The sequence below is a fragment of the Entelurus aequoreus genome, linkage group LG03 (assembly GCF_033978785.1).
Source record: "Entelurus aequoreus isolate RoL-2023_Sb linkage group LG03, RoL_Eaeq_v1.1, whole genome shotgun sequence".
Classification (NCBI taxonomy): domain Eukaryota; kingdom Metazoa; phylum Chordata; class Actinopteri; order Syngnathiformes; family Syngnathidae; genus Entelurus; species Entelurus aequoreus.
In genome coordinates, this window is record NC_084733.1 from 40,689,793 (window position 1) to 40,716,678 (window position 26,886).

Below are 26,886 nucleotides of genomic sequence, written 5' to 3' on the forward strand. Positions count from 1 at the left end.
GATAAAGGATTTTTAACCTAAAGCAGTTTGGTGACACGGTTCTGTTCCAATTGTGTATCTTTTTATTTTGGTTCTTCTGTTTTCACGGGAGTACAATATTATGCATGGTTCTGAGCTGTGATTTAGGGTTCGGGTTATAGGGGGCAGTGACGTTTGCATGCCAGTTGGAATCAACAGTCGCATTGGCTAAATTTAAGCGTAGAGTGCATCTTGCCATAAGGCACTGATGATGTTTTGTAAACTTCAATTTAAAAGACTGCACACTGAACAGTCATTCTGTCCTAACGAGTTCGACATCGTTGGGTTGGTGAGATAGATTAAATGAGTTCTATGGTAGCAACATTTTCCAACAGTTTTGGATGCAGTTCAAACTTCCATTTCATCCACATGCTTATGCTTGTGTATTTGTATTTTGTGAACTAACTGTATGTGTGATAACTCACTGTGGCCACTATTCTCTTGACAGCAGCTGCAGACAGCTCTTCTCCTTTAGGTTGCTCAACCATTGTGACCCCCAGGTACTTGAGCTGGAACACCATGCCCTCCAAGAGGGTCTCCCTCGTGTCCGTCCAATTTTCAGGAAGTTCTGCAAATGAAAGATTGATTGATTGATTGAGACTTTTATTAGTAGGTTGCACAGTGAAGTACATATTCCGTACAATTGACCACTAAATGGTAACACCCGAATAAGTTTTTCAACTTGTTTAAGTCGGGGTCCACTTAAATTGATTCATGATACAGATATATACTATCATATATACTATCATCATAATACAGTCATCACACAAGATAATCACATTGAATTATTTACATTATTTACAATCAGGGGTGTGGAGGGGGGGGGGGGGGTAGGATATGGACAGCAAGTAGTGGACATAGAGAGAGAGAGAGAGAGAGAGAGAGAGAGAGAGAGAGAGAGAGAGAGAGAGAGAGAGAGAGAGAGAGAGAGAGAGAGAGAGAGAGAGAGAGAGAGATCAGAAGGCATAAGAAAAAGTATCAGCAACAGGGCAGAGTCATCCGCAGTCATCACAGTCGCATGCCGATGACATGTCGTTTATGTATATTAGGAACAGTAAAGGTCCCAATATACTGCCTTGGGGGACTCCACAGCTCACCGAGAGGGGGGGGGACACGGTGCCGTTCACCTCTACCACCTGCTCCCTCCCCTCCAAGTAAGATTGCATCCAGCTCCATGAGGTTTTGTTAAATCCGATTGCTCTGAGTTTATCCATCAGTATAGCGTGGTTAACGGTGTCAAAGGCCTTCTGAAGGTCCAGCATGACCATGCCGCAGTATTTGCCCGCTTCCACCTCATTTTTGATGTGGTCGGTCAGATAGAGAAGACATGTGTCAGTGGAGTGGTTAGTGCTGAAGCCGGATTAGAATTTGTACGAGTTTATTAGTGGCAAGGTAACTATCGAACCTGTTCATAAACTATTTTCTCCATTACTTTCAAAATGGAACTGAGAATAGAAACAGGTCGGTAGTTGCCAGGTTCCAATTTGCTTCCTTTTTTAAAGAGGGGAGTTACTCTTGCTATCTTAAAATCTTTTGGTACTTGGCCTTGTGTAATTGATAGGTTTATTATGTGCGTGATGATCGGGGCAATGATGGAGGCAGAGTCCCTGAGGAATCTGGAGGGAATATTATCAAGGCCAGTGGCCTTGTTAGGGTGGAGTGCGCTCAATTTTTTAAACACCTCATCAGCTGTGACCATTTGTAATTTGAAATCATCGTTGGACACTCCTAGCTTTCTGTAGAAGGCTTTAATGTGTTCTACACCAAAGCGACCAGAGTGGTGGGACAGCTTGTTGACAAGAGTTGCGGCTATGCTGGTGAAAAAGATGTTAAGTCTGCTAGCTACCTCCATTTTGTCTGTAATGAGGGAGTCACCCTCCTTGATGCTGATGTTGGTGAGTCTTGTTTTAAGTTTCTGGCTGCAACCAGGAAGCTGGTTGTTGAGAACTTTCCAGAGCTCACGTGACTTATTTGTGTTTTCCTCTATTTTGTCGTTAATGTAATTTTTTTTTTAAGGATTTAGTCAGGTTGGTTGACTTATTTCTTAATTTATTGCATTGCTTTTTGAGAGTTGAAAGGAGTAATTTGAGGTTGATATTATTGGGTTGTTTATCTACTTCTGTTTTACATTTTTGGTATTCAAGTATTTTCTGTCTCTGTCTTTTATGGCAGCTAATAGGTCCGGATTCATCCATGGTTCCGAGCGGGCTTTGATCCTGACTGGATGAATGTCATAAAGAAACGTTGATGAGGAACACATTCAGAGACACTGTGTCTACTTAAAAGATGCTGTGTCTTGACACTTGGGTCTGTGCACCGCGCAGCATTCTCTCGATCGCCTGATGGGACTGCTAACTCAACATGAGTCACTGTCATTAAACTTGTCCTCACATGCGTGTTTATGGTCAACTTTAACAAATGAGCAGCCAAACCATAGGTTTGCAAAATAAAATCAGTCACCAGGTTTTGGGATACTCAGCTATATAGTCAACATTCAGTGACTTCTGGACCACACTGCCAAACAAACACTAACTCTGCAAAAGTATGCGAAGGTTCAAGGTAAATGTTGTGTTTTGTATTTTTCGATGTACTTCCACATAACCATACCAACTTCCCATTTTTGTGACACAAAGGATAGTTTATCTACTTGGCTCCAAATAGAGATCGGACAATATTAACCATATTGTGTGATGTCCTAAAAAATGTCATGCCAAGTTGAGACATAGTAGGCCATTAGTAGCCACGGGAATGTTTAGCACTGTATGTGATTTCTAAAACTTATGAACCTCGAATGTAGGCTGCTAAACCTGAATGGAGCAGGCAGACTGAGTGAATGATTAATATCTATGCTGGATCCATAACAATTTAATGAGTATTATTTAAAGTTTATGGTACCGGTATTTTAAAAATTAGTTTCCTAAAAGGGCTGGGTTAAACATTGGGGTGCAGTGGTTTAAATATCTGTCGTAAAAGCTTTTTTAGCAAACCATGTCAACATATACAGTGGTACCTCAACTTAAGAGTATCCCAACATAAGAGTGTTTTGAGATAAGAGCTGTCTCTCTCTGCTAATGGTTATGCTTCAACTACTTGCAAGCAAACATTTTAGTAACAAGCATCCCAGCCATTAGTTAGCAAAGCAAATGTCACACTGTAAGATCCGCCCAAAACATCTGGTCCTACTCGTTAGCATTAACCAGTGAAGTTGGCACGTTGTGTAATTCGTAAATAAAAACAGAACACAATGATTTGCAAATCATTTTCAACTTATATGCAATTGAATAGACTGCAAAGATATGATATTTAATGTTCGAACTGAGAAACTTAATTTTTTTTTGCAAATAATCATTAACTTAGAATTTAATGGCAGCAACACATTGCTAAAAAGTTGGCACAGGGGCATTTTTACCACTGTGTTACATGGCCTTTCCTTTTAACAACACTCAGTAAACGTTTGGGAACTGAGGAGACCAATTTTTGAAGCTTTTCAGGTGGAATTCTTTCCCATTCTTGCTTGATGTACAGCTTAAGTTGTTCAACAGACCGGGGTCTCCGTTGTCGTATCTTAGGCTTCATATTGCGCCACACATTTTCAATGAGAGACAAGTCTGGACTACAGGCAGGCCAGTCTAGTACCCACACTCTTTTACTTGCTGAAATAAGCAGGGGCATCCATGATAACGTTGCTTGTATGGCAACATATGTTGCTCCAAAACCTGTATGTACCTTTCAGCATTAATGGTTCCTTCACAGGTGTGTAAGTTACCCATGCCTTGGGCAATATACACCCCCTATACCAGACCTGGGCATTGTGCGGCCCGCGGGCCGCATCCGGCCCTTTGTGCGTCCCTGTCCGGCCCGCGTGAGGCCAATTATAAATTACAAAATAAATTTTAAAAAGTATCTATGTCGAGTGTGCAATACAACGGTGCTGCTTTTGTTTTGAAAATCGTTATTTGTATTACTTCCGTGTGGACGTATGCGTGATTGTGAATGAATGTGAACAACTGCAATTACAAAATAAAGTTGAAAAAACATCTATGTCCTGCGCGCAATACAACTGTGCTGCTTTTATTTTGAAAAGTATTATTTATGGGCGTGTGTCCGTGTGTAACCTGCGAGTGAAGGTGCACATGCAGCGACAAGTGATGCACGGTTTACACCCGAGACGCCAAAAAGAGAAAAGTTGATGAGGAATGCCGTGTTTTCAACAACACATGAACTGCAAAGCAACGTCCCCTCACCTAAGGTGCGTGCCTGCGCAATTGCGCACTGCTCAAGCGTCCGCTGCGCGCAGCAAGTATATGCCGTGCACCAAATCAAATCCCATCTGAATTATAAACAAAATAAACATATTTATTCTATGGAATTTTGCAATGCAACTTTGAGTGACAGTGACAACAAGCGGCCCTAATGGTGTTCGTCAACACCGTTTACAACACCGTTCAATTGAACACCGTTCAATTATTGTAACGTCTATCGAGATGCTTCGAGGACAGGAATTATATCGATCACTTTATTGAACAAAACTGTTTATATTCGGACATAACCACACCAAAAACATGAGTAAAACAATTCTATCTGGAAAAACTAGTCATTTTCTGCCGTACAAACCAGGCCAAAACCAACTTGTCATCTGTCACCAACACGCATAGCACTAAACCACTGGTGCGTTTATGGCCACACAAAAAGTCGGACAACTCAAACACCACACAAAGTTACACTAGGACTCCTCAGTCATACGTGTGCTTATTTTACTGTCATTTATTATTAATGTTAATTTATATATATTAGTCATGGAATGCTGTTACACACACTATGTTGAAGTATTACTATTATTATTATTATTATTATTATTATTTATCTTACGGTATATATCAAAAATAATATTGAGCAAAATTTAATTGAAATATTGTCGATGTGGCCCTCCAGCAGTGCTCGGGTAGCTCATGCGGCCCCCGGTAAAAATTAATTGCCCACCCCTGCCCTATACCATTACAGATGCTGGCTTTTGAACTTTGTGCCTATAAAAATCCGGATGGATCTTTCCCTCTTTGTTCCGGAGGATACGACGTCCACAGTTTCCAAAAACAATTTGAAATGTAGACTCGTCAGACAACAGAACACTTTTCCACTTTGAATCAGTTCATCTTAGATGAGCTCAGGCCCAGCAAAGCCGGCAGCGTTTCTTGGTGTTGTTGATAAATGGCTTTCGCTTTGCATAGTAGAGTTTTAACTTGCACTTACAGATGCAGCGACAAACTGTAGTTAGTGACAGTAGTTTTCTGAAGCCCATGTGGTGATATCCTTTTCACACTGATGTCGCTTTTTGATGCAGTGTCAACTGAGGGATCGAAGGTCCGTAATATCATCGCTTACGTGCAGTGATTTCTCCAGATTCTCTAAAACTTTTGATGATATTACGGACCGTAGATGGTGAAATCCCTAAATTCCTTGCAATAGCTCATTGAGAAATGTTGTTCTTAAACTGTTCTTAAACAATTTGCTCATGCATTTGTTCACAAAGTGGTGACCCTTGCCCCATCCTTGTTTGTGAATCACTGAGCATTTCATGGAAGCTACTTTTATACCCAATCATGGCACCCACCTGTTCCCAATTAGCCTGTTCACTTGTGGGATGTTACAAATAAGTGTTTGATGGGCATTCTTCAACTTTCTCAGTCTTTTTTGCCACTTGTGCCAGCTTTTTTGAAACATGTTGAAGGCAAATTCCAAATGAGCTAATATTTGCAAAAAATTACAAAAGTTTTTTAGTTCGAACGTTAAGTATCTTGTCTTTGCAATAAATATAGGTTGAAAAGGATTTGCAAATCATTGTATTGTTGCGCCTGTAGCGTGAAAGCAAGACAACTTGAAGTATCGTTTGACACACAAAAACGTGTGCGTCGTTTATTCATCAAAGACGAGAATGAATGACTACTAGCATCGAACGACTCAAAATGGTGGTCACAACAAACCACCACCTTTGGGAGAATCTCCTGACGGTCAATTAAAGGGGACGCTCTGAATTACTCAACTGCATATATGAATGCTAAACAAGAACAACATTGTTATGTGCACAATCGAACAATGACAGTAAATAATGATGACAAAGTCAGGTAAACAGGTGTGGTGAATTATGTCCTTAAAGCAACCGCTACAGTATTCTGTTTTTATTTACGATGTACACAACATGCCAACTTCACTGGTTTTAGGTTTTGTACATTAACATTATTTACCAAGCATCGGAAGGAAGAAAGCGAGTGACAGACAGAAAGTGGATGATATTCAATGAATAGAAGAATGAAATCATCAAAAACATGGCTGAGCTCTTCTCCAACTTGGCGAAGTAATTCAAGCTCAGGCATATTGCGTACAACGCCAAGCAAGAATATTAAAATAATATCTAAACCTATGTAGACATTTATCCAATCAAATATGAAAAAGCTGCTGATTGTTTGCTGACAGAGATGTAGCTGAAAGAAGATACCGTAGAAGTCCACTCTCCAAGGTACAAACCCCGTTTCCATAAGAGTTGGGAAATTGTGTTAGATGTAAATATAAACGGAATACAATGATTTGCAAATCCTTTTCAACCCATATTCAGTTGAATGCACTACAAAGACAAGATATTTGATGTTCAAACTCAAACTTTTTTTTTTTTTGCAAATAATAATGAACTTAGAATTTCATGGCTGCAACATGTGCCAAAGTAGTTGGGAAAGGGCATGTTCACCACTGTGTTACATCGCCTTTTCTTTTAACAACACTCAATAAACGATTGAGAACTGAGGAAACTAATTGTTGAAGCTTTGAAAGTGGAATTCTTTCCCATTCTTGTTTTATGTAGAGCTTCAGTCGTTCAACAGTCCAGGGTCTCCGCTGTCGTATTTTACGTTTCATAATGCACCACACATTTTCGATGAGAGACAGGTCTGGACTGCAGGCAGGCCAGGAAAGTACCTGCACTCTTTTTTTACGAAGCCACACTGTTGTAACACGTGCTGAATGTGGCTTGGCATTGTCTTGCTGAAATAAGCAGGGGCATCCATAAAAAAGACGGCGCTTAGATGGCAGCATATGTTGTTCCAAAACCTGTATGCACCTTTCAGCATTAATGGTGCCTTCACAGATGTGTAAGTTACCCATGCCTTGGGCACTAATGCACCCCCATACCATCACAGATGCTGGCTTTTGAACTTTGCGTCGATAATAGTTTGGATGGTTCGCTTACCATTTGGTCCGGATGACACGATGTCGAATATTTCCAAAAACAATTTGAAATGTGGACTCGTCAGACCACAGAACACTTTTCCACTTTGCATGAGTCCATCTTAGATGATCTCGGGCCCAGAGAAGCCGGCGGCGTTTCTTAATGTTGTTGATGAATGGCTTTCGCTTTGAATTGTAGAGCTTTAAATGGTAAATGGGTCGTACTTGTATAGTGCTTTTCTACCTTTTTAAAGGAACTCAAAGCGCTTTGACACTATTTTCCACATTCACCCATTCACACACACACACACATTCACACACTGATGGCGGGAGCTGCCATGCACGGCGCTAACCAGGCCCATCAGGAGCAAGGGTGAAGTGTCTTGCTCAAGGACACAACGGACGTGACTAGGATGGTAGAAGGTGGGGATTGAACCAGTAATCCTCAGATTGCTGGCACGGCCACTCTCCCAACTTCGCTACGCCGTCCCCCTTTAACTTGCACTTACAGATGTAGCGACCAACTGTATTTAGTGACAGTGGTTTTCTGAAGTGTTCCTGAGCCCATGTGGTGATATCCTTTAGAGATTGATGTCGGTTTTTGATACAGTGCTGTCTGAGGGATCGAAGGTCACGGTCATTCAATGTTGGTTTCCGGCCATGCCGCTTACGTGGAGTGATTTCTCCAGATTCTCTGAACCTTTTGATGATATTATGGACCGTAGATGTTGAAATCCCTAAATTTCTTGCAATTGCACTTTGAGAAACGTTCTTAAACTGTTTGACTATTTGCTCACGCAGTTGTGGACAAAGGGGTGTACCTCGCCCCATCCTTTCTTGTGAAAGACTGAGCATTTTTTGGGAAGCTGTTTTTATACCCAATCATGGCACCCACCTGTTCCCAATTTGCCTGCACACCTGTGGGATGTTCCAAATAAGTGTTTGATGAGCATTCCTCAACTTTATCAGTATTTATATCCACCTTTCCCAACTTCTTTGTCATGTGTTGCTGGCATCAAATTCTAAAGTTAATGATTATTTGCAAAAAAAATAAATGTGTATCAGTTTGAACATCAAATATGTTGTCTTTGTAGCATATTCAACTGAATAAGGGTTGAAAATAATTTGCAAATCACAACTCATATGGAAACGGGGTTTGTACATGTTGTACATTATTATTACATTACTTCATAAAACTACTGTAGTTGTTAGCAGTACATTCTACAGTATTGTTTTTATACAATATATATTATTTAAAAGTTGGTTTCTTTTTTTAAAAGGCAAGTTACATGTTAAAATTGTGCGGTTTTGAGGGGCCAAGTACTAATTAATTTGGTTTGATTTTAAATAATTTCAATGAAATATGTTGCTTTGTATTTTGAGTTTAGAGCTCCATCACAAACAATAAAAGCTTGTAAATTGAGGTGTTACTGTCAGTGCTAATGGGGGCAAAATCCTTACATTTGACAGAAGTACTAGGTTAATTTACACCTTTATTTTGCCATTCACGTTCTACTGGCTTTGGCTAAACGATTACAATACAGCAATTAGCAAACCACACTTTGTCAGTAATACAATGTAAAGAGTATGGGCCACATTTGCTTAAGAGAAGGGACAATAATGTTTCAAATCAGCTGAAATAATAATAAATTGTCCTTTTAAAAGTTTTTCCTTAAAATTGAATAAAGAATGGAATTACGTAAAATAAAAATACAATTTACTAAATCGATCATTTTATTCATGACAAACTAAAACTGAACCAAGTTGATAGTTGATCATCGAGATGTGCTCTGTTTGACAGGTAACAGTCCAGGGTAGTCCAAAGTCAGCACAAAAATGTTCCAACTTTCCTAGGACCCAAAGCAGGGTGTCTGTTATAGAACATAAATGAATGAACAAACAAGTCGTGTACCGGGAGTTTCTATATGCCACAAGGAGACAGCAGACAATTGACAGTTGAGTCCAAGTTGAATGAAGCAGAATAACATAACAAAACACTAACTAAGGTCCTTTGAAGTGTGATGAAACAACAGCTTTGTACAAAAAGATGACAAAATGAAAAGTGCTATTTTTAGACTAGTGTATAAACCCAGCAAGCTGCTTTGTATGCAATAATAATCTATGTTCATGTTGGTCACATTTGCATTTATACAGCCAACCCCCCACCAAGCCCTTCCATGGCATCTCACTGTAGCTCTGGTGCTGATTAAAGCAAACTTCAAAGGCTTATTGGCTGTACTGGAGCTGTGGCTGGCTGGTCAGTGAGCACTGCTCGCATGGGTGATGCTGCTTTGAAATAAGAGCATGTGTAATGGGGCAATGATGTTTGCTCAATGAATAGGGATCACATCTAGAAAATAGGATACAGCTGCTTCTCATATTATGGTGTGATGTTTTTATTCGGCAACCATTTTCTCAGAATCGTGCAGATTGCCAATAGTGCAAAAGGTCAGGTGGCCTTGTATTGGAACCACTTCTGCAATTTTGGCTATGCCTTGATCCTCTTACAACTAGCCAGCTCACATCACTTCTGCATACAATTAATGCAGACATTCAAAAAGGCACCACATACACTCAAAAGGAAGCTCTCATGTATAATGAGTTGCAGGAGAGAAAACACAATCTTTGTAGGACCAAATAATTTCAGTCAATGTGGTACTTTATTTTTAATCAATATTAATATTCTTATCAAATTATTAAGTCAAAAATTGTATTTCCTCTTTGGACAATTACACAAAAACACTAAGGAGACTTAATTTGTCAAACATCTCTACATTATCCTATGATAACACAGGAACGACCTGTGAAAACAACAAAACTGACCATTGAGTTGGGATTATTTACAGTAATGTTAAGTGTTACCAATGACACATGTATCTGCAATAAAGGGCTTTTGACTTAAAGGCCTACTGAAATTAAATGTTCTTATTTAAACGGGGACAGCAGGTCCATTCTATGTGTCATACTTGATCATTTCGCAATACTGCCATATTTTTGCTGAAAGGATTTAGTAGAGAACATCGACGATAAAGTTCGCAACTTTTGGTCGCTGATAAAAAAGCCTTGCCTGTACCGGAAGTAGCGTGACGTCACAGGTTGTGGAGCGCCTCACATCTGCACATTGTTTACAATTATGGCCACCAGCAGCGAGTGCGATTCGGACAGAGAAAGCGACGATTACCCCATTAATTTGAGCGAGGATGAAAGATTTGTGGATGAGGAAAGTGAGAGTGAAGTATTAGAGGGCAGTGGAAGCAATTCAGATAGGGAAGATGCTGTGAGAGGCGGGCGGGACCTGACATTCAGCTGGGAATGACTAAAACAGTAAATAAACACAAGACATATATATACTCTATTAGCCACAACACAACCAGGCTTATATTTAATACGCCACAAATTAATCTGCATAACAAACACCTCCCGTCCATATAACCCACCAATACAACTCAAACACCCGCACAACACACTCAATCCCACAGCCCAAAGTAATGTTCACCTCCGTAAAGTTCATACAGCACATATATTTCTCCAAAGTTACGTACGTGACATGCACATAGCGGCACGCACGTACGGGCAAACGATCAAATGTTTGGAAGCCAAAGCTGCGTACTCACGGTAGCGCGTCTGCTATCCAACTCAAAGTCCTCCTGGTTGTGTTGCTGCAGCCAGACGCTAATACACCGATCCCACCTACAGCTTTCTTCTTTGCTGTCTTCATTGTTCATTAAACAAATTGCAAAAGATTCACCAACACAGATGTCCAGAATACTGTGGAATTTTGCGATGAAAACAGACGACTTAATAGCTGGCCATAATGGTGTCCCAATATGTCCGCACAATCCGTGACGTCACGCGCAAACGTCATCATACCGAGACGTTTTCAGCAGAATATTTTGCGAGAAATTTAAAATTGCACTTTACTAATCTAACCCGGCCGTATTGGCATGTGTTGCAATGTTAAGACTTCATCATTGATATATAAACTATCAGACTGTGTGGTCGGTAGTAGTGGGTTTCAGTAGGCCTTTAAACATGCTAATTTCTAAATCCACAAACTTTTGGCACATAAATGTTCTGGAGGCGCTAACTACACTGCACATTGTATACAGTATATAAAATTCATAATGAGACATATGACAGCACCTGTAATGAATGTGGGAACAAATGATGTAGTATGAAATATTTTATGCCTCATTCCAATGATGGACATGATAAACAAGGATAGTGCATAACAAGGAGCTGGAGACAGACAAGATGAAAGAATGATTCAATCTTTGTTGTTTTTATTTAAGATTAGAACAGTAATTTACAAACAACAGAAGATTTACCTAGGCTAAGCTTTGCAAATAATACAGGCAATACTATCGGGCATCCGGCAGGAGGGAATATAAACACAAAATCAAGTTTAACAAATGTGACAACTGTTCAACAACATTAATCAAAAATATATTTTGGCTCCTATTGACAAATGATACACAATCAAGTCACCATGGCATTTTGCCTAACAATTGTTTTCTTTTGAGCTGGTACAACTAATCATATATTGACAATATTCTCGACGATGGCCTTCTTTTATCGGTATCAGTAGATATTATTTTTATTTGTTTTTTACAAGTACAACATAAATACATCAGCAGGTGTGATATATACATATATGATACCAGTATTAGTTTTTAAAAAAGGTTGATAAGTAGAGAGTAAGTTAGTAGTAATAACCAGTTCTCCTTTCTGCTAAACTGCGGTGCTCAGACGGCCTATAACCACAACATTAGCGCCACATAAAACATCATGGTCTGGCGTTTCCTAAATAAATAATGTTTAAAAAACAACTTAAAGCCTTGTCCAGTTGATGTATACTATTCATGTTTCGCTTGATTTTACTGCAAATTAATAATGGCTCCAAAAATCGGTTATCGGCCTTGTCCCGCCCACAGAGGCTAAGCGTCTGTGGAAGTAAATGGAAAGTGGCTTCAGCTCAGCTGGCCTGGAAACCAGGCTTCCACATGATGATTGGATGGTCTGTCTGAGGCTAAATCTATTTTTGATTGACAACAAAATGAGCAAATCGGCAATCTTAAAATATAAGCCACTGCAAGCGCATTTTTCAAGTTTAATTCTGTTGTTCCGTGTTGATATGGAGAATCTCTCAATCCTTTCTTCGTAAAATCTAACATCTTTATATATTTTATCGGTTATTGGAGAGACTGTGTTGAGAGAGTAAATAAAAATTAGCTTCTCCAACTTAAAGACAAGCAGCCGCAACTGGTATACGGACTGTGTTACATTAAACAATAATAACAATACGATAAGAAAAAATATATGTTGATATTACGAAAGTAGTTACTAATAACACAGATGTGTTTTTAAATGTGTGTACACCATCTTTTAGCCTTTTTAAAGACAATATATGCATCTTTAACAATTATACAAATTATGATGACATCATATTGGCCACGCCCCCACCACCACAGGTGTATTGGCGAGCTGGTGGGAGCCCTGCAAACAGTATATGAATATCACCATGTGAAGTTTTCATTTGACATTTTCTCAGAATCACGCACATTGCCAATAATGCAGTAGGTTGGCTTGTCTTGTATTAGCGCCACTCTCAGGATACCTTTAAAGGCCTACTGAAACCCACTACTACCGACCACGCAGTCTGATAAATGGTAAATGGGTTATACTTATATAGCGCTTTTCTACCTTCAAGGTACTCAAAGCGCTTTGACACTATTTCCACATTCACCCATTCACACACACATTCACACACTGATGGCGGGAGCTGCCATGCAAGGCCCTAACCACGACCCATCAGGAGCAAGGGTGAAGTGTCTTGCTCAAGGACACAACGAACGTGACGAGGTTGGTAGAAGGTGGGGATTGAACCAGGAACCCTCAGGTTGCTGGCACGGCCACTCTCCCAACTGCGCCACGCCGATAGTTTATATATCAATGATGAAATCTTAACATTGCAACACATGCCAATACGGCCGGGTTAACTTATAAAGTGCAATTTTAAATTTCCCGGGAAATATCCGGCTGAAACGTCTCGGTATGATGACGTATGCGTGTGACGTAGTGAGTTAAATGGAAGTATTGGTACCCCGTAGAATCCTATACAAAAAGCTGTTTTCATTTCATAATTCCACAGTATTCTGGACATCTGTGTTGGTGAATCTTTTGCAATTTGTTTAATGAACAATGAAGGCTGCAAAGAAGAAAGTTGTAGGTGGGATCGGTGTATTAGCAGCGGCGGCGGACTACAGCAACACAACCGGAGGACTTTGTTGGAGAGCAGACGCGCTAGCCGGTGACCTCACCTTGACTTCCTACGTCTACGGGCCGCCAACCGCATCTGTGATCGGGTGAAGTCCTTCGTCGCACCGTCGATCGCTGGAACGCAGGTGAGCACGGGTGTTGATGAGCAGATGAAGGCTGGCTGGCGTAGGTGGAGAGCTAATGTTTTTCGCATAGCTCTGTGAGGTCCGGTTGCTAAGTTAGCTTCATTGGCGTCGTTAGCACAGCATTGTTAACCTTCGCCAGCCTGGAAAGCATTAACCGTGTATTTACATGTCCACGGTTTATTAGTATTGTTGATTTTCTATCTATCCTTCCAGTCAGGGGTTTATTTCTTTTGTTTCTTTATGCAGTTAAAGCACGATGCTATCACGTTAGCTTGTAGCTAAAGTGTTTCACCGATGTATTGTCGTGGAGATAAAAGTCACTGTGAATATCCATTTCGCGTTCTCGACTCTCATTTTCAAGAGGATATAGTATCCGAGGTGGTTTAAAATACAAATCCGTGATCCACAATAGAAAAAGGAGAGAGTGTGGAATCCAATGAGCCAGCTTGTACCTAAGTTACGGTCAGAGCGAAAAAAGATATGTCTTGAACTGCACTCTAACGTTCCTCATCTACGAATCTTTCATCCTCGCTCAAATTAATGGGGAAATCGTCGCTTTCTCGGTCCGAATCGCTCTCACTTCTGGCCGCCATCACTGTAAACAATAGGGAATTTGTGGAAATGTTCAGCTGACTACGTCACGCTCCTTCCGGTAGGGGCAAGGCTTTTTTTTGTCAGACACCAAAAGTTGCGATCTTTATCGTCGTTTTTCTATACTAAATCTTTTCAGCAAAAATATGGCAATATAGCGAAATGATTAAGTATGACACATAGAATAGATCTGCTATCCCCGTTTAAATAAAAAAAAATCATTTCAGTAGGCCTTTAAGTGGCACACAGGCCCAAGGTCAGTATTTCTAACTTACTTTAAAGTTAAAACTTAAACTACCCATGATTGTCACACACACACTAGGTGTGGCAAAATTATTCTCTGCATTTGACCCATCACCCTCGATCACCCCCTGGGAGGTGAGGGGAACAGTGAGCAGCAGCGGTGGCCGCGCTCGGGAATCATTTTTGGTGATTTAACCCCCAATTCCAACCCTTGATGCTGAGTGTCAAGCAGGGAGGTAATTACTATGATAAGGAGTGCTAAAAAAATACAATTATTATGACGACGATAACAACTAGTTACCAAAGTAATATATGCTTCCTTCAATATTTCTTAGGGAAAAGCAACCAGCTTTTACTGTGATATGGCTTCCTAACTAAAAAACAACAATCCAAAACATATTCCAGCATTTTTAAATCCCAATTAGGACACTGGGTTAATTTAGAAACTGCTGACACGACAAGATACCTGGAGGCACATACAGACACAGCAGAAAAATATTCTAGACTGGAAAATGTATTTAATTATGCTCCAAAAAGTCTTGAAATTCTATTGCAACCTATTTTGTGTCTCTATCAGTCGTCTGTTATGTATAATCATGTTCTACTAATCCCAGTGCATGTCACAAATAACAAGCATCACTTCTTGAGGAGATTAACAGTCAAAGTGAGAAGTGTGTTGATACACATGGGGCAACTCTTGCTGTATGTGGTGTGTACAAAGGCTGACCTACCACTATTGTTCATTGATATTTGTTAAAGAAAGGATACAGGAAATGGTTTACTGTGTCTATGGCTTTTTGTAAGACAAATAAAACATTACTACAGAAACAGGCAGACCAACTCAGAGAACAATCAATACAAAGTAAGATGCAGTCAGTTATGACCAGCCTGTATCCTTAGGTACCTAAATGCCCCTTACATTTCATCCTCAATAGCAGCAGGATTGGGACGTTCTCACATGTCCATGTTAACAAAAACACCCCAAAATTTAAAAAAAATGTCCTGCATGAATGTGAAGCCATCTGCATCCTAAACAATTTATAAAATGTGTAGAGGAGGAGAGTCTTACAGCCAGTGTCTAAGTAAAAAAACTTGGACACGTAATTCTCAGAGTCTGTTAAATCCACTCTGAAACAGCAATGTGAAAAAAGAGAGTCAAGTGGAATGTGTGTTCCTGCCTGTCGAGGATTAGAGCCGATGACCGGTTAAGGCCAGAATGTAATGTACTTGCAAGTTGCAACAAGAATCATGATAATAAATCAGAGAGATGAATAAGATACAGAACAGAAACTGAAACCTAAAAGATCACTATGAATAGTCACACTTAACTACAAACTTCACTACATTAAAACATCTTAATGAACTGCATATTATCAATCAATCAATCAATCAAAGCATATTTATACAGCCCTAAATCACGAGTGTCTCAAAGGGCTGCACAAGCCACAACGACATCCTCGGCTCAGATCCCACATAGCAAACTAGAAGCCAAATAGAAATTTAGGGTCAGTGGAAAACCTCCAATATAAAAAGCCACAAGAAACTTCATGCAGCTAGGTTTCATTTGGATTGTTAGAGGAAGCGGTGTGGTGACGGGTTGACGGCCCTGTATAGGATTGGCTTGAACGCCTTTTGTTCTTTTGGGCCACCTTATCAGGTATTTTCTTTGGGACACGGGAAGGTTTGGTGAGTTCTTTTGGTAGTCAATGTTGAACAAAATAAGTTCACTTGAACTTTGTCTCCTGTGTTCTCTTGAATATGGCGAAGTTGGTAGAGTGGCTGTGCCAGCAATCGGAGTGTTGCTGGTTACTGGGGTTCAATTCCCACCTTCTACCTTCCCAGTCACGTCCGTTGTGTCCTTGGGCAAGACACTTCACCCTTTGCCTCTGATGGCTGCTGGTTAGCGCCTTGCATGGCAGCTCCCGCCATCAGTGTGTGAATGTGTGTGTGATTGGGTAAATGTGGAAATACTGTCAAAGCGCTTTGAGTACCTTGAAGGTAGAAAAGCGCTATACAAGTATAACCCATTTATCATTTATTTATCATTTAATATGTTTGACCCTCAGGTGGTAACACCATGTTTGAAGGTTTCACAATTACAATTACTGACGTGACTGTAAACTGTGGGTCCGGGTGACATCTTCTGTGTGCTCCAAACCAAATGAACTACCTCACTCATCATCTTGCATTATATATTTAGAAATAGGACATTCGACAAAGGGTTGAGAAATGTTTATCAAAATAATTACCCTTCATTCCTTGGGATTTAATGAATGTGTGTCATTTCAGTTTGAAACAATGTTTTACATTTAGAAACACAGCAAGCCTACATTGGGACTTCATATTTTCATCCCATTTTACACAACTACAATGCAATTGAATCTAGGTTGACACTCAAGAGTACAAACTGAGCAGTGTCTATAGTGTTTTAATGTTTAAAAATGTTCTTTGGGAAATATTTTGAGAGGAAGCGTTAAAAATAAAAGCAAGTCTTACCTGAAGGACATGTTTATCAGGGTTAGGGAGAGGGATGACCAGCAGATTGCTTCATCAACTAAGCCTCAATACTGTCCACTGGCCAAACCTGTCACAGCCCCACACCCCCAGCATACCCATGTACCACACGCTTGAGTAACAAGTTCTACAAAGGATAAGGGGAAAGTGGTGACTCCATGACAAATAAAAGTTCATCCATAAATCCATCCATCAATTTTCTACCGCTTGTTCTTCTTTGGGTGGCAGGGGTGGCTGGAGCCTACACAAATAGTTGTTGTCTGATAATCTTAAACTCCTACATTAACCTGATGAGAATTTTAACTCTTAACATAATGACTTTTCATGTACAGCAGATCCCAGCTATGGGTAACGTTACAAAACTAAATACGAATAAAATTACAAATGAAATTAATACTGCACCGAGGCACCATTATATACACTATGGCTCCCGTATTTCCTCCCTCATTCTTCCCACTCCAAACCTTTGTTAGTTTGACATTAATGTTTAACTCATATTTTGGAACAGCATTTGCAAAAATAGTGTTGTAATTATTAGAGATGGGAATCTTTGGGCACCTCACGATTCGATTACGATTTAGGAGCTACGATTCGATTAAAAATCAATTATTGATACATCTTTAATTTATGTATATTGTTGATGTCTTACATTTATTTTTGTTTCACTAAATAAGCGTTTATCACTTGCAACTGTAAAAAAAAGAAACAATTCAATTAATTTCCACATTTATTAGATCAATTAAAATGTGTGCAAACCTGGACCATAAGTGCCCGATAATAAATTAGCTTGTCAGATCTCTCTGTGATGTGGCTCGCTGCAGTCGGCCAAATTTTAGAACTGTCTACTTTACTTTATTTACAATAAATAAATCGATTATCGACGTTTACTAATCGATTCTATAATCATCCATGTCCGAACTGCGATGCATCTAAAAATCGATTATTTCCCCCATCTCTAGTGATTATCCGTTATTATAATTCAAAAAAACCCTCCTTATGACGAAGGAAGCCAATAAGCTAAATTAAAGCCAAATAAAAGCAAAATCCGGTACAGTAAGAAAACAACAAAATATTTTTTTTTTGGTTATTTATTTACCAAATTTGTAAACAATGGCATAACATACATACTGTATACACACAGGGTCCATTGCCAGGATTAACGTGGTCAACATATATAAAACAAAAACTAAATAAGATAAGGCTCAGAATGGTTTCTTAACAAAACCTTTCTACATATAAAGTGCTTTTTTTGATTTGATTGATTGATTGATTGATTAAGACTTTTCTTAGTAAATTGCACAGTACAGTACATATTCCGTACAATTGACCACTAAATGGTAACACCCGAATAAGTTTTTCAACTAGTTTAAGTCGTGGTCAACGTTAATCAACATTAAACTGCCTCAAGTTGTTGCTCAGATTAAATAAAATGACAAAACTTTTCTTCTACATATAAAAAGTGCAACATTAAATAGTTTCAAGTCAACTCAGCCTCAAATGAACTTTTCTTTTCCCCCCCAGCCTGGCTAACTTGGCAGTAAGAGGATATATGGGCTTATTGTTCTTCCACCACAGAAGTGGGTCAAAATCTAGTTTCTAATGCAATATGGTCTTAAATCTGCTGCTATAAAAACATTTGTTATTGCTTTAGCCCTGCCTGACTCGCCGAGGAGAGGCTGCTTGAATGCGGTGGTGACGCTTCAAATGGGTAAGCATGTTTGACGTGTTGTCAGAAGCAGCTGCTGAACAATGTCGGCAAACCTCCATCCTCCATTGTTGTATCGCGCAGCCAAAGTGTTCCCAAACGGGAGATCTTAACGAGGCAGGAGGGTCTTCAAGCTCTGGCTTTTACATGTTGTCGTAGCCCGGTCGCTGCTAGCATGCCGTGTGTTGTGCCTCGGTGTGCATTGTTTAGACAACGTGCGGTGCGCTACTTAATATGTCCGTGTGGAAACTCGTTCGGTACACCTCCGAACCGTACCGAAATGGTACAATACAAATACACGTACCGTTACACCCCTACTCACACATATTTATTAAAGACATTTTAAATTGTAAAATGTATAGGCACGCACCTACCACTAATGAATTATAATGAAAGATGAACAGTAGAACAGATGGAATCAGAGTTAGGGTCTATCCTTTAGCGTAGTCATCAGTTTAGCCCTACAATTGCATGTTAGAAACACAAATACCACTGATTAATTTCAAAGGTTGCTGAGATACCTTATTAAGATGATGTATGTAATTAGTTTCATAACTAGTATTTAGTCTATACTGGTGGAACTGCCATGAAAAAAACAGCAGCTTTCAGAAGTTAATATAATGTCAAAGGAAAATGTCCCCTTGACAAACTTTTGGAGTTTAATCCTAAAGCTGCACGACAGCCACTATTGGCTAAGCTATATGAACTATTTTCCCAACTTCCATTCAGGGCATCAAAGCCAAAAAATGAACCAGGTTTAATGCTGCATGTGTGTTTAACTTGGCGTGTTCATGCTCATTAGGCTGTATAAATAAATATAATTGTGATTTATAGCTTTGCCTGGTGGCCTCAGCTGGCTTTTATCCACTGACGAAGCAAGATATGTCAGTGAAAAAGAGGCTACAGGTCACACCGGCCATATGTCTACACATATGGTTAAAGGAGCTTACATTAATTATTTCTGACCAGTATGGTAAACTGGTTTGCCATGTTGTATCAGGACTTCTTCATGGAGATCTTTCAACATGTGAATGCTGGCAAATTAATAAGATAAACTCCTTTCCTAGGCAATTAAGTCCCAGCATGCATGTTTATTGGTGTAACAGTTGAGAAGCATCATATTATTCTACTGTGTCAGATAATACAAGACATAAATACAAGACAAAAAATATATTTCCGCTCAGTTGGAGAACATCCATCCATCCATTTTCTACCACTTGTCCCTTTTTGGGGTAGCGGGGGGTGCTAGAGCCTATCTCAGCTGCATTCGGGCGGAAGGCGGGGTACAACAGGGCTATAAATCAAAGATGACTATCTAGCTGGATAAAGGAGCAATCTTCATTTCTGCCTAGCATGTACTCAGTACTTTTAGCAGTACAGTGTACTCAGTGGTTATTAAAGTTTTTCATTTGTATTTTTCCAGATGCCCGGTTGATAACATTGGTTCCATTTAATGACGGGGATGGCCCAATTTCTTGGGCACCTCGCTCTCCAGATTGACTTAGTTCCTTGAATTTATTTGTATTGGGTCATGTTAAATATATCATGTGATGAAAAAAGATAGACAGATAAATAAATACTCAATTCACCCGGATCTTCAACATTCAAAGCAGAAATCACTGATGCCATCGCCATCATTCATGAGGCAATGTTTAAGTGAATATGGTAAAAAGTTGAGTACCACCTTGATATGCTTTGTGCAACTAATGGTGCTCCTAGAGATCCATCCATCCATCCATTTTCTACCGCTTATTCCCTTCGGGGTCGCGGGGGGCGCTGGAGCCTATCTCAGCTACAATCGGGCGGAAGGCGGGGTACACCCTGGACAAGTCGCCACCTCATCTCAGGGCCAACACAGATAGACAACATTCACACTCACATTCACACACTAGGGCCAATTTAGTGTTGCCAATCAACCTATCCCCAGGTGCATGTCTTTGGAGGTGGGAGGAAGCCGGAGTACCCGGAGGGAACCCACGCAGTCACGGGGAGGACATGCACACTCCACACAGAAAGATCCCGAGCCCGGGATTGAACTCACGACTACTCAGGACCTTCGTATTGTGAGGCAGACATGTATAAAAATTAGGCCTGTCAAAAATAACAAGTGTGATTAATCACAAAAGATTATCGCATTATTCCTGTATAAACGTAGAATAATGACCCAATTTATTTTGACCGTACATGCTCCTTTAGCTTAACCGCGGATGTTTATACGGTCAGTGATCAGGTTAATGTGTACGTCAGTGCAAAGATGAGTGAAACTCAGAACGGTAAATTTCCCTTAAAATAAACCCTGACTATACTTTAGATAAAAGTGTTACCAAGTTTTGAGCAAAAAAAAGATCTGAATTCAAGTAAAAAAAAAAGTTTAAATGTTCCCAATCTATTAGGTCTTATCCTTATCTTATCTGCTTACATTATCTTATCTGCTTACCGGTACATCATTTGCTACTGTTGTTTCGGTGATATACCAGTAATCGTTACATTGCTGTGCTGCATATACACAGACCATGCTACATAATGGTTGGATTTGCTACAGCTCTAATAGAAACACATTTTAGTTACTTCGTTCAAAAATGGATTTAGATCTTTGGACTTAAAGCTATTCCATCAATACACAGAGCTTAATGAGTGAACTTCGAGACATTCTAAAGTTTTATTTCCATTTTCCGTCCGAAAATTCCTTTAAAACAACTCTCTACCACCAGTCTTTGCTTGGGACCCGCATCCATTCTTGGTAGTAGTGTCATGTTCGTGGCGCAATCTCTGATAATTTCTTGATGCTGTCTGCTATTTAACATCAGCATAGTCTTTAGAGACGTAATATGTGCCAATATTACAGAAGACTTCAAGTAGAACAAGAACTGGGCTGTTGACTTGTGAAGAGTCGCAAAGATGACCTGTTTTGGTGTGCGGTAAAAGGTCAACCAGAAAAGCAATACATTTATCCATGCTAAACAAAAATAAGCGCCCCTCAGTGTACATACAGGAGGCACATAGCGTATGGCCAATAATCACATTCGAGAGAGTGCATGGACACTGGGTGTGAAAATCCAAAAAACAAACTACAAACCAGACTAATTTAGTGCATGGAAACTTAGGTAACTTAGGTACAAGCTGGCTCATTGGATTCCACACTCTCCTTTTTCTATTGTAGATCACAGATTTGTATTTTAAACCACCTCGGATACTAAATCCTCTTGAAAATGAGAGTCGAGAACGCGAAATGGACATTCAGTGCCTTTTATCTCCACGACAATACATCGGCGAAATGCTTTAGCTACGAGCTAACGTGATAGCATCTTGCTTTAACTGCATATAGAAACAAAAGAAATAAACCCCTGACGGGAAGTATAGATAGAAAATCAACAATACTATTAAACCGTGGACATGTAAATACACGGTTAATGCTTTCCAGGCTGGCGAAGGTTAACAATGCTGTGCTAACGACGCCATTGAAGCTAACTTAGCAACCAGACTGCACAGAGCTATGCTAAAAACATTAGCTCTCCACCTACGCCAGCCAGCCCTCATTTGCTCATCAACACCCGTGCTCACCTGCGTTCCAGCGATCGGCAGAAGGACGAAGGACTTCACCCGATGCGTTTGGCGGCCCGGAGACGTAGGAAGTCAAGGTGAAGTCGGCGGCTAGCGCGGCTAGCGCGGCTAGCGCTCCAACAAAGTCCTCCTGGTTGTGTTGCTGTAGTCCGCTGCTAATACACTGATCCCACCTACAACTGTCTTCTTTGCAGCCTTCATTGTTCATTAAAAAAATTGCAAAAGATGTCCAGAATACTGTGGAATTATGAAATGAAAACAGAGCTTTTTGTATAGGATTCTACGGGGTACCATAACTTCCGTTACTCGGACTTCGTCACGCGCATACGTCATCATACCGCGATGTTTCAGCCGGATATTTCCCGTGAATTTTAAAATGTCACTTTATAAGTTAACCCGGCCGTATTGGCATGTGTTGCAATATTAAGATTTCATCATTGATATATAAACTATCAGACTGCGTGGTCGGTAGTAGTGGCTTTCAGTAGGCCTTTAAGTTTTCATATAACAAGGTTTTTAGTGAAGCAAATAGCCTGATGTCTCTATTTAAATATTGACAACCTATCTCCTTGATTCACCAAAGCCTTGGGAAGCAATACACGCGTTTCCCTGCTTCCCACTAATTTCAGTACAGCAGAGCACGCATAGCTGAAAAATATCTTTATAATCATGGGAAATTTTGGTTGTGTTAAGTGTAGGGCAGTGAAGAAAAATGTAAATGCAGCAGCATGTCAAAACCCAACTGAACAGTTAAAAAAAGGCAGGAAATGACAATATTGTCACATTTTTTACCACAAAGCGACACAAGTCTGCTCAAGTGTCAAATTGCGACATGGGAGTCAGTAATCATTTACGAGAAATAGACAGTTGGATGAAAACAAAAGTCCAAGCTGCTGCAATCCCACACTTACAGTGGAAAACAAGGAATGCAGTTCTGATGGATGCCAGAGAAGGGAATTTTCTCCTTTGACAAGGCCAGGCCCACACATGCGGGCGGGGGGCAATAATACTCTTACACAAGTTCAAGACTTTGCCTCAAATGATAGATGATGCAAGAAAAAAAATACATGTTAGAAATACAGGCCAGAATAAAAAAGTAATACAGTATTTTCACCTAAGTTAGAGATGACAAAGCATGAAGCACATGTTATGATGCTTATTTTATTAGAAGTCCTTTCACTTCACTAACACTTTGTCAAACAGAGTCAGTAACTACAATCTGTTTCTCCTGGAGCTGTTGCACATCCAAACAACATGTAACATAGTCTATGTATATGTGACATAGGAATATAATTGACTGCTGGTATTAGTAGTGCACCAACATTTTGGCCAGCAGAATTTTTAACAATATGTCTGTGGTGTGGAAGTACTTCAATATACTGTATCCGAGACAAACCCACAAACAGCGATCTGCAAAACGTGCATTGTGGAAATATCAGGAGGGAGATCGCCAAGACGCTCACCTCGTCGGGTTTAATCCCCTGAAATTCAAACATTCCGACACAATTCTGACAATGTAAGTACCGACAAGCACGTCTGTGGCGCCATTCAGTTCAGTATTTTGCCTGTAGATAATTATTTTTCTTTTATATTACTGTAATATCAGTGGTATATAAAACATGTTCATAATTCTATAGTTGTTATAGATATGTTTTTAAGGATACAAATTTATTTGAGCAATTGCAAAATCTTGATTTTAGTAAGTTTGACACACTCAAAATCATAAATGCAATGGTAATAATGATTGGCATGATAATTCAGGGTTTCCCCTTAATGTAATTGAATATGGCGGACCGCCACGCCATTTTATCACCGTCACACCTTGAAAATAAGTAATTTTTTTACATGAAAACAAATTAAAGTAATATAATATATTGTAGCCCCCAGAAGAAATTACACAAAGTCAGACGCTATTCTTAACTTCTATTACCAATCTTATGATAACAAATAGTACAATTCCAACAGGTTTTACCTCCCGTGTACACAATTTCGTCTCCATGAGTCCGCGCTTCCCCGCCGAACATGCAACAACACTTCCTCATTCTCCGCCAATCACTTTTCAGGCACGGATGTTGGGTTTGCAAGCATGGGAAAAACTGACATTAAATCCAAACCACACACACATTAAACATTACCACCAGCAGGTCGCTACAGTTTGAATGGTTATATATTTATAGCCTACTATTTGCGCACTATTGACAAGTGATGTACCGAAAACTCGACCACCAAAATAAGACTGATTCCTGAAAAAAGTGCTGCCGGACCCAGATGTAAACAAGACCCACGCCATTGTGTGGAGCGTTGTCAGCATGTCTGCGATGTGGACGTAACCATTGGCCTGGGCCGATATTCGATAAGTCAATTAACCTACGATAAATGAAAATTATCGTCGGTAAAGTTTCCGATATTCGATAAGTCAATTAACCTACGATAAATGAAAATTATCGTCGGTAAAGTTTCCAGCGTCAATAAGTTGCCATGTGCATGCTTATAGAGCTTTCACGCTTTTCGTCGCTTTTAGCAGCTACGTGCGTTTGTACCATAGTTTGTCCTCATTAAGTGTCTTTGACGCTGCTGGCCCGTTAGCATCACACAGTGCAGCATTTTTTAAAGTGCTGTCATGTTGTCATGTCACGTCGGTGTTCCTCACTCGGAATCTGCCAAAATTAATTTTGATTAAGTTGGCAAGTAGCAGCTAACATGGACAAAATAATCACAAAACCATTTGGAACAAGATGAGCCTATCAACACAGATGAGCCAGTTTGCAGAATGTGCGCGAATACAACAACGGCCACTCGAAATACAACCACTCTACAGTCCAAACTCACTTGGCACTCACTTCGCGTTTGGTGACGAATCAAGGTCACAGGTCAGTCACCGTCAGTGTAAACAAAATAGTGTACGCTCACAAAAAGTGTGGTTAAATACATTGCCACAGAAATGCTGCCATTTAAGACTGTTATAAAACTAGCATTTTTAAAAGTGTTGTCATGTTGTCATGTTATGTTGGTGTTCCTCACTCGGAATCTGCCAAACTTAATTTTGATTTGCATATGACCTGTTAATACATCTGTTTAAACTGTAGTGTTTATATTGTTACTTTGCACTTTTGTTTAATACGGTCCTAACTTAAGTACTGTACAACTAGACGTCTGCCTACATGTTCAATATTGAAGTACAACTTTGTTTGTCAACACTTTATTAAATCAATGAAAATGTGTGCAAAACTGGTGCATAAGTGCCCAATAATAAATGAGCTAGTCGGATCTCTCTGTGATGTGGCTCGCTGCAGTCTTCCAAATTTTAGAACTGTATGCATTACTTTATTTACACTAAATAAATCGATTATTGACGTTTAATAATCGATCCTATAATCGTCCATTTCCGACGTGCGATGCATCTAAAAATCGATTATTATCCCCCACCTCTAGTTGAAATGTTTATTCAACTAGAGATTGAATAAACATTTGTTTATTTAACTTGGAGATTTAAACTTTTTAATTTCAATTACAATGTAAATTACGCAAGAAAAACATGCATTTGAAAGAATATACATGTATTATTATTATGTGTCATTAAATTAATTTGGTTAATTTGGTCTGATAAAAATAATGGCAATAATATTGTTTATCTGCAATAATTTTTGGTAAATATATCGTCAAGCAAAACTTGTTATCGGCCCAGGTCAACATTACCAGATACACCCGTGGACAGCAATCTAGAAAATGTGCAAATATTAAAAAGGACAGTGGCGGCTTTTAAGAAAGTTCAACTGGAGCAGCGCAAAGCAAGTATGACGTCATGTTTGCTATAACTTGCCTCTTTCGTCAGGGAAATCGAGGGACAGAAGTTAAGAATCTCTAAACAAGACTACGTTTTATAATAACACCAGAAGAAGATTAGATTTGTTGCTAGTCGTTTTTAATTTTAAAAAAAAAGTCATTAAAAGTCTCAAGAATGACACTTGGAAAATGTTCTAAGTACATTGTACAATAAGCAAAAACTATTGAAAATATGGCAAAATTATGAAAAAAAATATATCTTAAAAATAATTAATAATAACATTTGTTCTTAGATGTATATATACATTTTTTTTAAAATATTTTTATTCTTCTTGCCCTGATGTGGAATCTGATGTCATTGTGGCTTGTGCGGCCCTTTGAGACATTTGTGATTAAGGGCTATATAAGTAAACTTTGATTGATTATCCAATCCATCCATCCATCCATTTTCTACCGCTTATTCCCTTCGGGGTGGCGGGGGGTGCTGGAGCCTATCTCAGCTACAATCGGGCGAAAGGCAGGGTACACCCTGGACAAGTCGCCACCTCATCGCAGGGCCAACACAGATAGACAGACAACATTCACACTCACACACTAGGGCCAATTTAGTGTTGCCTTACAACCTATCCCCAGGTGCATGTTTTTGGAGGTGGGAGGAAGCCGGAGTACCCGGAGGGAACCCACGCAGTCACGGGGAGGACATGCAAACTCCATCCAATCGACGTTATTTATATAGCACATTTTAGAAAACAGAAGTTTCACAAAGTGCTGCACAGGAGTTAAAACACACATTTAGAAGCAGGATAAAACTAAGGATAAAAACTAAAACTAAGGATTATTCGATGACGTCATGGT

General features: G+C 39.6%; 1 protein-coding gene across 3 annotated transcripts in view; it reads right to left on the reverse strand.

The window, feature by feature from the left end:
* Positions 1-26,886, reverse strand: part of ldlrap1b (low density lipoprotein receptor adaptor protein 1b) — a 73,768-nt gene that overhangs the window by 40,069 nt on the left and 6,813 nt on the right. For all 3 annotated transcript variants that reach the window (XM_062041803.1, XM_062041802.1, XM_062041804.1), the window contains exon 2: positions 444-586. In XM_062041803.1, the coding sequence (XP_061897787.1) occupies positions 444-586 (143 nt within the window). The remainder of the gene's footprint in view (positions 1-443; positions 587-26,886) is intronic.